General features: G+C 41.2%; 1 protein-coding gene across 1 annotated transcript; it reads left to right on the top strand.

Annotated features, from left to right (window-relative positions):
* The first annotated feature begins 4,210 nt into the window (after positions 1-4,210).
* On the top strand, positions 4,211-9,794 carry LOC110723975 (protein TORNADO 1). Its single transcript, XM_021903393.1, has 3 exons — positions 4,211-6,029; positions 6,383-7,626; positions 8,288-9,794. Exons 1-3 carry the CDS (start codon positions 4,517-4,519, stop codon positions 9,653-9,655), a joined length of 4,125 nt encoding a protein of 1,374 aa, XP_021759085.1. The 5' UTR covers positions 4,211-4,516; the 3' UTR covers positions 9,656-9,794.
* The last annotated feature ends 810 nt before the right edge of the window (positions 9,795-10,604 follow it).

Genomic DNA, 10,604 nt, shown 5'->3' with positions numbered 1-10,604 from the left:
CTTTCGGAACAGAATGTTTGCTCCACTGCCACCGTCAACAAGGACCTTACTGACGTCGTGGTTGGCCACCGTGGCGATGATCACCAACGGATCCTCGTGAGGGAACGTAATCCCCCGGCAGTCGGCGGCTGTGAACGTCATGTTCGGCACCGGCGACTGGGGAGATTGAATGTCAGCGTTGTTCACCTGGTGAGTCAAAGCTCTAAGGTGGCGCTTGTGCTCCCTCCGAGAGTATATTCCTCCCGAGATAACATTGATCGGAGGGAATTTCCCCTCCGGCTTTTTACTGTTTTTCCGGGGGAAGTCGAGGTCCTGCCGAGGGTCCTTTGCTGACCTCTCGGATTCTTTTTTCTCGCGGTGATCCGCGATGTATTTTTTCAAGTATCCCTTCCGGACCATGTCCTCTATCTTGTCCTTCAGTTGGATACACTCCTCAGTGTTGTGGCCCGAAGACTCGTGGAACTCACACCACTGATTTTTATTTTTTCGCTGATACCACTCTGGGAGTGGTCTCGGCTTTCGGTAACTCTGCTCCTCCTTCGTCACACTGTAAATTTTGGCGCGTGGAAGAGAGAGCGGAGTGTAGGACTCGTATCTGCCTGTGTATGAGGCAAATCTTTCCTTCTTTGGGTCGTTGGCCAAAGATTGCTCCGGGGCCTTTGACTTTCCCTTTGCCTTATGGCCTTGGCCTTCAGACAAGGGTATTTGCCTCTGTTTCCCTCCCCCGGATTGAGGTTGGGTTTTCGCTTTGTTCCATTCTTCGGCTCGGATGAACTTATCCGAAGCATTAAGAGCTTCCTCCAAGGTCTGCGGGGTATGCATGACCATGAAGTCTAGGAACTTTCCTGGCTGAAGGCCATTCTGCATTGCGAAAACGGCTAGCCCCTGGTCCAGCTGGGAGACGCTTGATGACTCGTTACTGAAACGGGTCAGGTAGTCTCGGAGGCTTTCGGTTTCCCCCTGTTGCAGACTCATGAGCTCTGCGGTAGTCTTCTCTCGGCGGTTTGCCGTGGAAAACTTGCTCCTGAACTTGGAGGACAGATCATCCCACCCTGTTACGGAGCCTTGCCTTACTCCCTTGGAGATCCACGCTTGCGCGACCCCCTTGAGAGTGGTTGGGAAATATTTGCACCAAGTCGCCTCGGATCTGGGGCAAAGATGCATATGAGTCTCATACGAGGCCACGTGATCCTTCGGATCCGTGGTCCCGTCATATGTGATGTGCGACGGTATTTTAACCGTGGGTACGCGCTCTTCCAGTATCCATTGCTCGAATGGTGAACTAGCGGGTAGCATAACGGCCTTGCCCTTGTTCCTGGCCGAAGGGACCGCGCTCCGCCCTCTTAGAGAGGTAGGAGTGGTTTTCGTCCCTGGCTGGGAAGTCTGGGCCTCGGCTGCAGGGAACGAGAGGCGACTGCGCACGCTCGGTTCCTTGCCGCCGAGTCGGTCAAGGACGCTTCTGCGAACAGTCTCAGGTTCTCGGTGAGTAGATTCTGGCCGAGAAGCTGAGCTGCTGCTCTTATGCGCTTCTGGTCTTGAGGATGAGGATCCTTTTAAAAATTGAGGGTTCTTTTTCCTCTGTTTTTCATTTTTCCAAGAATCCTCCTCCCACTCTTCCAATTCCCGGAAGGAAGGAAGCTTCCCACCATCATGGTCTAACTTCCTCCGCTGATGCCGGGTATGCGGAGGAGTTCGATCACGAGGTGGTGGCATATTTTGTGCCCTCATCGCCTCCATGAGTACTGCCAGCGCTCTTGCCACCTCTTCCGAGCTGGGCCCCGTCAAAGGGGTCCTCGGCCGAGTGTGGGAATGAGGGCGCGCAGCCGATGGTTGGCTTTGGGACACTGAATATGTCCTATGATCGGACTCACCCCTGCTAGACCGAGAGTGGCCCGGCCTATAATGAGAGTCATGAGTTACGGGAGATAGGGAATCCTCCTTGTATGATCCTCCCCCGAGCCGGTACCCTTGGGAGAGTTCCGGTCCAGCGAGGGCGATGGTGTAGGGGTTTTAGGCTTTTCGCCCGCTCCTTGACGGAGGCTTTTGCTCTTGCGGTTCTTAGCCATTGCTGCTAAGATAATTGCAAGATGATCTTGGTTAGGAATTTGGCTTAAAGATTTTTGAAAGTCTTCCCCACAGACGGCGCCAAATTGTTTCGGGTGAAAACAATGGGACCTTGCCGAAGGTCCGCTGAAATGGAGAAGGCTGGATTCGGTCCAAGTTATGTTGGGCCCAAGGTTTCCTGCACAGTAAACACACGTAAACTAGCCTCGGGGGTGTTGCCGAGGAAGGCCCCTCCGATGCTAAAGTCAGTACAATGTGTAAGAAGTGGACACTATGCAAGAGAGTTTGTTGCTTGAGGCTTTTATGGAATATATCAGAATATATGAATGAACATATGAATCTATCAATGAATCCGAATCTGAATGAATCCCCTTCTTGAATGTATCAATATGATGGCTTTTATACCTCATTATACATGGAGAGGTTGGGCCTTAGCCCAATTGGCTTGCTTTGTGGGCTGACCTTTGACTTTAGCACAATTGGAGAGTTGAACCTTGACCTTGGGCTTTTAATTGGATCATTTAGTGCTTAGGCCCAATTGGACTAAATTGGACCCAAACAGATTCAATCATCAAATAAGGATAAAAAAAATTGCATATTTTTAAAAGTTTAAAATATTTATAGTGATAAAATGCAAAGTTCCTATTAAAAGTTTAAAACCCATGATCCATGACCCACCACAGTTAATAATGGGTTATCCGTCTAATAAATAAATGGGCTGAGTCTTAATACGATCATCCAATTATAGGGCAGGACAACCGGGTTTAGAGTAAAACCTGTTTTTAAAAGTTTTATCACACTTTCATTTCTCCAAAACTATTTTCACAAACCAAAACTTGTATAATTTGTTTGTAAATTTTTTTGGTTTTTTTTTTTAAAATTTTTTAAAACAACTAAAATTACATTAATTAAACTGAGTTCACAACAAACAAAAGGAAAGTATGGTAACATAAGTCAATTACAAGTTTATCATTGGTTAAATGTAGTTAGGATGAGTTTTCCTAAAAAAAATGTGGTTAGGATTACTCTTTTGTCGTGGTTGTTATGGCAAATTGTGTCATGTGAACTATGAAATTGTATATGTAGTGTTACCTTTGCAGTTTTGCTAACGATCACCTACATTTATTATGAATGCAGTTGCTGACTAGACAGTTTAGAATTGTATGAGTTGGTTAGTGATCACATGATATAATTAGGGGTGACCAAAAATTCAGGGTACCCTGACTTGGACTGAAACTTGTTCGGAGCAGGTTCCGGTTCCGGGTAATGCAACAGGTTCCAATTCCGTGTAATTAAATTTTGGACCCGGAACCTGTAGGGTATCATATTTGTACAGTTTTCCTGTAGCGTACACAAAACCGAAACCTATCATTTAAGCCCAAATATATAGCTCTATATCAAATTAAAGCTAGCACTAGTTTGTAACTTTGTACTACTCTCTTCGTGTTTCTTTTTTGGTAAAAAGATACATTAAAATATTATATATCTCTCCTCTTATGGTCCCCATCCAAATTCACTATTACTCCGTACTTTTTTATTATATCTTTCCTCTCACATTCATTACTTTTTAATAAATTATTAACCTCACTATCTTTCTTTTACAATTTTTTAATACTCCAACTACCCCACTTACCTCTTAATTTATTTAAATCAATTAAATTGCCTAAAATTATGTGTCGGTCAAACTGTAACACTTAAAAAAAAACACGGAGGGTGTACATATATCTCCTGTATGCCTGTTGATGGCGACGGCAACATGATCTAGCTCATTCCTCACTGCCGGCCACAAGAACTTACAAGAATAGCAACATACCATAGCTTTGCTCATGTCAACTCATTAACAATTGTAACGGCATTTGATACCTACCCACATTTAAGGGTTGGAATTCAGGAATTATTGCAACAATATACAAAGCAAAGCATCAAAACCTATAAAGTGGGAACATGGTTTCCCAAAAGTAATTTCTTGAAAAACAAGCTCAGAATATCTAAACATGATAACAACAACATAACGGCCCTTTTTTGTCAAACTCCCAGATCAGTCACACCTCATCTGGGCCCCCTCTAAACAAATTACTCGGATGTTCTATTATAATTGACATAGTTTAATCGGATACAAGAAAAACAAACACGATTTAACCTTTTGCATTACACTACTCAGAAAAAACTAGAGGTGTTAGTTCGAAAGTCCAGACCAAGTGCAGGAAGGTCGAGTCTAATTTTTAAACTTGAGGCATGCTAAATTATTGAGTTCAAGTGAGTCGAAATCTATATTAAATATTTTTCGAGTTGGTTTCATATTGGATCAGGTTTTGACACCTTTACAACAACAACAACAACAACAACAACAACAAAAAAAAACTTTAGTCAGAAACCATACAGGGTAAAGTAACTTATTACTACAATCATCTGTACAAAAAAATTGGAGAAATTTCATGAACCTCTAAATAAAATGGCATCTGATGAAAACTTGAAAGATCTGCAATGGGTACTGCAAGTGTTGGAATCAGAAAACTGCATAAATCTGCAGAAAGTTTCCTTCTTTCTTTCTCATCAAATTTCAGGCTGTCAACAAGAAACAGAATCCTGCATCAACATAAACCTGTCAAAGGAAAACAATGCTCTATTTTCATTCCTCCTTACACAGCTCTCAACAATGATGAAAAACAGCGCGACGTCAGGCTTAAGAAACTTGGAGTTCCATAGAGTAGTATGGGAAGTTGAGTATCTTCGGAGCCTCAAATCATTGCTTGAAAACAACCCGGCAGTTAAGCAAATCATGTTTCGAAGAAATGACTTCAGTTCAGACTGCTTGAAGGAATTGTCAGAGATTCTGAAGGCTGCTGATAATCTGAAGGAAATTGTGTTCTGTGAATCCTGCATTGGAGTCAGAGGTGCTGGGATGATAGCTGATGCTTTGAAGGCGAATGACTGCGTAGAAGAGCTGCAAATTTGGGAAGATTCAATTGGGTTAAGAGGGGCAGAAGAGCTGTCAAAGATGGTTGAAGTTAATACATCTCTGAAGCTACTGACAGTATTCGATTCAAGCTCGTTTATAGCAACACCGATAATTTCAGCAGTTTTAGCTAGGAATAGAGACATGGAAGTTCACATTTGGAGCGCGGAAAAGAGAGAAAGATGCACAAAAGTGGTGGAGTTTGTGCCAGAAAGTAGCACACTCAGAATATACAGGCTTGACATATCAGGAAGTTGCAGGGTTGTCTGTGCTCTCGGTATGAATACAATAGTTAAGGTTCTTGATATGACAGGAGTTAGACTGAAGTCGAAATGGGCGAGGGAGTTCAGATGGGTGTTGGAGCAGAATAGAACTCTGAAAGAAGTGAAATTGTCAAAATGTTGTTTAAAAGATAAAGGGGTTGTTTATGTATCAGCAGGACTATTTAAGAACAGAAACTTGGAGACTTTGCATTTAGATGGGAATTGTTTTAGTGGGGTAGGAGTAGAGCATTTGCTTTGCCCGTTGAGCAGATTTTCTGCCCTGCAATGCCAAGCAAACACGACACTGAAATCGCTTACATTTGGAGGGGAAAGAATGAGAGTAGGGAGGGCAGGCTTGGAAGCGATCCTGCAGATGATCACGAGCAATCAGAGCCTGAGTAGGCTCGGCATAGTTGATGATCAGGGGCTGAGACCTGGTGACATTGTCAGAATTTTTCAGACTTTGGAAAAAAATGCGTCGTTGAAGTATCTGTCATTGAAGGGTTGCAGGGGAGTTAAGGGAGAGTCTGTTTTACAGGCGATTGTGGGGACTTTACAGGTGAATCCTTGGATTGAAGAGATTGATCTTGAGGATACGCCGTTGCATAAGGCAGGAATGGCTGAAGGGATATATCAGAAACTGGGTCAGAATGCAAAGTCTGAACCTGATATGGATTTTTTTAAGGATATGCCGATGATTACACCCAAGAGCTGTCGAGTTTTCGTCTGTGGGCAGGAATATGCAGGTAACCTCCTGAACTAAGTTTATCTTTACTCTTATTTTATTCTGCCATAATTCTTGTCTGCGCTATACATATGAAACAAGAGCAATTTGTTATCTGCACAAATTGATTAATTATATATGACAGTCATGAATATAAAATTATAGTCCATTAAATTGCAAGTTACTAGCACAAAACAATCATAAATTACAGGTCCTTATTTCAGAAGACCATAATAAGATGTTATCAAATTATTTTCGAGGGCTTAATTCTTACCTGGTAATTTTAATATTATAAGAAGTTTTCTGATGTATAAATTGAGGGATAGTCTTGTGAATACCAACCATATGTTGAGCTAATTGCATTCAGTAATGCAGGTAAAAGTTCACTATGCAATTCAATATCCTACAATTTTTCATCAACCAAGCTACCTTATGTAAACCAAGTCCGAACTTTGGTGAACCCGGTTGAACAAGCAATCAAATCAGAGGGGATAAAAATCAGTAGTTTCAAAGATGAAGACACAAAGATAACCATATGGAATCTGGCTGGTCAGCAAGAACTGTGTTCTCTGCATGACCTTATGTTCCCAGGGCATGGGAGTGCATCATTTTTCTTAGTTTTGTTGAGTATGTTCAGAAAACCGAGTAACAAAGAGATGAAAGACCCGGCTGAAATTGAAGAAGACTTGCAGTACTGGCTCAGATTCATCGTCTCTAACTCAAGTAGAGCAGTCCAACAATGCATGCTTCCGAATGTGACCATAGTTTTAACACACTTTGACAAAGTCATTCAGCCCTCTCAGAATTTTCAGGCTATTGTGAACCTAATCCAAGGAATGAGAGACAAATTCAACGGTTTTCTTGAGTTTTATCCAACTGTTTTTACGGTTGATGCAAGATCATCAACATCTGTAAGTAAACTTGCTCAACATTTAAAGAACACGAGCAAGATGATCCTACAAAGGGTTCCTCGAGTTTATGAGCTGTGCAATGACTTAGCAGAGATACTGTTGGACTGGAGGAAAGAACATGACAACAAACCTGCTATGAGCTGGAAAGAATTCTGTGAGCTTTGTCAGGTCAAGGTTCCACCTTTGAGGGTTCGGTCTAGGTTTGAGAACAAAGAGAAGACTGATATGAGAAGGCGGGCAGTTGCTAGTTGTCTTCATCAGATAGGAGAGGTTATCTACTTTGATGATCCTGGTTTACTTATCCTGGATTGTGAATGGTTTTGCCAAGAAGTGTTGGGAAAATTAGTCCGATTAAGAACAGCTCGAAAGCAAGGATCAATCAGGAATGGTTTCATAAGCAGGAAAGACTTGGAAAAAATTCTGAAAGGAAGTTTTCAGAGTCAGCTTCTAGGGATGAGTTCTAAGGTTTTCGAGAATTTGGAGGCCACTGACCTTGTTAAGCTGATGCTAAAGTTAGAACTATGTTTTGAACAAGACCTAAACGATCCAAACTCAGCCATATTTGTCCCTTCATTTCTTGAAGAGGGGAGGCAAAAACAACAAAAGTGGCAGCTCAGTTCATCTGATTGTGTGTATGCAGGACGGCATCTTGAGTGTGATGATTCAAGCTGCACTTTTTTGACTCCTGGCTTCTTTCCTCAACTACAGGCAAGATTCATCTTCTTGTTTTACGCTCTACTATCCTACTTTTAAAGTTTTAATCCGAAAATAATTTACAGAATTAAAGGCTTGACATGATTATGCAAAAATACCCCTCATAATAGTTGTGCTATAATGCTATATCTGCACTTCACATTCTTATCACTTAATGGCATGTTAAAGACCAATCATAATTCATTGCGATTTTAGGAAATGTGCCAATTATTCTCCTGACTCCAATATAGTATACATAACTACATATCCGGATGGAGTATAAGAAAGCAAACAGATAAACAAATGAAATCTAGATTTAGTCCCTCAGGTCCCAAAACACAGCCTTTATTCAGGATTTCATTATACAAGTGTCAGACTGTCAGCTATTATAAAATATGTCTAGAGTACTCTTCATTTTCTCAAAACATGCTTAGTAAGGTAAATATATCAATCCATACACGGTTCCAATATTCCAAAACGTTATGTATTGTGAGTGTATCAAATTAAGAACCAAAGAAACCAATAATGTAGTGATTTTTGCCAGTAGATCAAAGACAGTATATCATCTAAAACTAGGGTCATCTTCACTGAATCAATAATGTCAATAAAAATATTGCGAATTTGAGCAGAGTGACAAATGAGAGTACCTTGTTTATGTGTGTTATTTGCAATGCAGGTGAATCTCCACAATAAATTCATGGAACTGAAAGATCAGCATGGAGCGACTTACAGCATGGAAAACTCTCTCATTTCAATAAACATCAATGGAATTGACGTCAGAGTGGAGCTTGGTGGACATTTGTGCCATTATATCGATATCTTGGCTTGCTCTACCAAGAATCTAACAGAAACACTCCGACTTATCCATCATCTCATAATTCCTGCAATTCATGGCCTCTGCCAAGGAGTTGTATTGATTGAAAACATCATTAGACCTGAATGTGTGAGAAGTTTGATTCCTCCTAGATACAGAAAGACTCAGTTAATTGCACTACACAAACTGAAAGAAGCTCTACTAACTGTTTCAGCAGATGGAATGTATGATTACCAGCATACATGGAGTGCAGTATCTGATGCAGGAAAGCCCGTCATAAGAGCAGGCTTTGATTTTGCAAGGGACCTCTTGTCAGACGATGACTTTAGAGAGGTACTTCATAGAAGATATCATGATCTTTACAACCTAGCAAATGAACTTGATGTCCCTCCAGATGACGACCCTGATAGTGTAGCAGTCGTGACTTCAGAAAGTGTTGATCCATCATTCAGTGGGATAGCTAAGGGAGTAGAGCAAGTTTTACAGAGGCTGAAGATCATCGAACAGGAGATCAGAGATCTAAGGCAAGAGATACAAGGGCTGAGATACTACGAGCACAGGCTTTTGCTTGAACTACACCGCAAAGTTGATCATTTAGTCAACTACAATGCACACATTGAAGAAAGGAAAGTGCCAAACATGTTCTTCTTTGTGAGAACAGAAAATTATTCCAGGAAACTTGTGACCACAATCATTTCAGGAATGACAGCAATGAGACTCCACATGTTGTGCGAGTTTAGGAGGGAGATGCATGTGGTAGAAGATCAAATGGGCTGTGAAGTTATGCAGATTGATAATGTCGCAGTCAAATGCTTGGCACCCTACATGACAAAGTTCATGACACTATTAACATTTGCCTTGAAGATAGGTACACATTTGGCTACAGGAATGGGATCTATGATACCTAATTTAGGCAAAGAAGCTGCCCACCTGCTCGATTCTTCTCTTCTGACTGGAGCAGCCGGGGCAGCAGGTGCAGCAGCTATCGGAGCAATGGCAGTGGGGAACAGTAGGACAAGAGACAGATCACGAAATATTCAGCAGGATCAAAGAGCAGCACAGCAGTGGGTTCTTGATTTCCTGAGGGACCGAGGCTGCTCAGCTGGAAGAGATATCGCAGAGAAGTTTGGACTGTGGAGAGTGAAGTATAGAGATACAGGACAAGTTGCATGGATTTGTAGGAGGCACATGAGTTTAAGGGCCAATGAAATAGTTGAAGTACCCCTTTAAAGTTACTACTATGATACAATATTGATACTGAAGAATCTTCCTTATCTTTTGATGACATATAATCTTTTCTTTTTCTTGTAGAAGCCATCAATATTCATAAACTGTATAATCCCTTCTGATATGAGTGCTTTCTGATGTTCATTATTGATGTATGATGGAATACGTCACTGAGACTTAATATACAAACGTCACTGAGACTTGATAAGAGAAGACTAAGTACAGGAAAGAAGCAATTAGTCATAATTAAAAAGTTGACAGTAATTCAGGGCAGAGGTAGCTTGTACCATACAGGTTCAAAGGTGAACCAGCAGGGTTACTGATAATGACCCAAATCTCTATTTAAAGAAAAAATCATAAAGTTGATTCAAATTATATTACAATGAATCCATTTCATTTGACCTGCAACGCAATAAGACTGTTAGTATTCATCTGATACTATTGAAATGGATATCAGACAGTGTTCTCTCTTCATAAATCCATGACCAAAGTCGTCGCCCCATGAATCGTACAGTTGGCAGTCTTGACACCAATCACACCATCATGGGACAGGAAGCTAACATCTAATCAACTAGGACTAATCCCAAGTTTGATCCTATTGTTCATAAATTCTGTATTAATTCAGCAAAATTAACAGTTGGTAGTTGCTATCAAGCTCTATTGTGGTTCAATCTGAACAGAATTCCATTGCCTAAACAAGTATCCTAGTATAGTAACTTTTCAAACAGAATTTCACCAACCAAATTTGATGGAGCCCCCATCTAATCAAATGACCATTTCAAAGTCACATATTTCCTCTATACCACCACTACAATATAATTTGTCACTTCAATAACAATGCAAATTACTGGCAACTTTATAATACTAGTACTAATCAATCAAAGGTGAAGCTACACTTTGGGAACGAATCAATTGACCCACTTGGCCTACCCAATTAAATTGATTTTTGAAA

The sequence above is a fragment of the Chenopodium quinoa genome, unplaced genomic scaffold (genome assembly GCF_001683475.1).
Source record: "Chenopodium quinoa cultivar QQ74 unplaced genomic scaffold, ASM168347v1, whole genome shotgun sequence".
NCBI classification, from domain to species: Eukaryota; Viridiplantae; Streptophyta; class Magnoliopsida; order Caryophyllales; family Amaranthaceae; genus Chenopodium; species Chenopodium quinoa.
Note: the sequence above shows the minus strand (reverse complement) of the source record. Positions and strands in the feature narration are given on the sequence as shown.

Excerpts from the sequence above, each read along its gene's own strand:
- LOC110723975 (XM_021903393.1), top strand. The coding sequence starts at position 4,517 with ATGGCATCTGATGAAAACTTGAAAGATCTGCAATGGGTACTGCAAGTG. Across the intron at positions 6,030-6,382 it reads CTGTGGGCAGGAATATGCAG|GTAAAAGTTCACTATGCAAT; the intron begins GTAACCTCCTGA and ends TCAGTAATGCAG. Across the intron at positions 7,627-8,287 it reads GCTTCTTTCCTCAACTACAG|GTGAATCTCCACAATAAATT; the intron begins GCAAGATTCATC and ends TTTGCAATGCAG.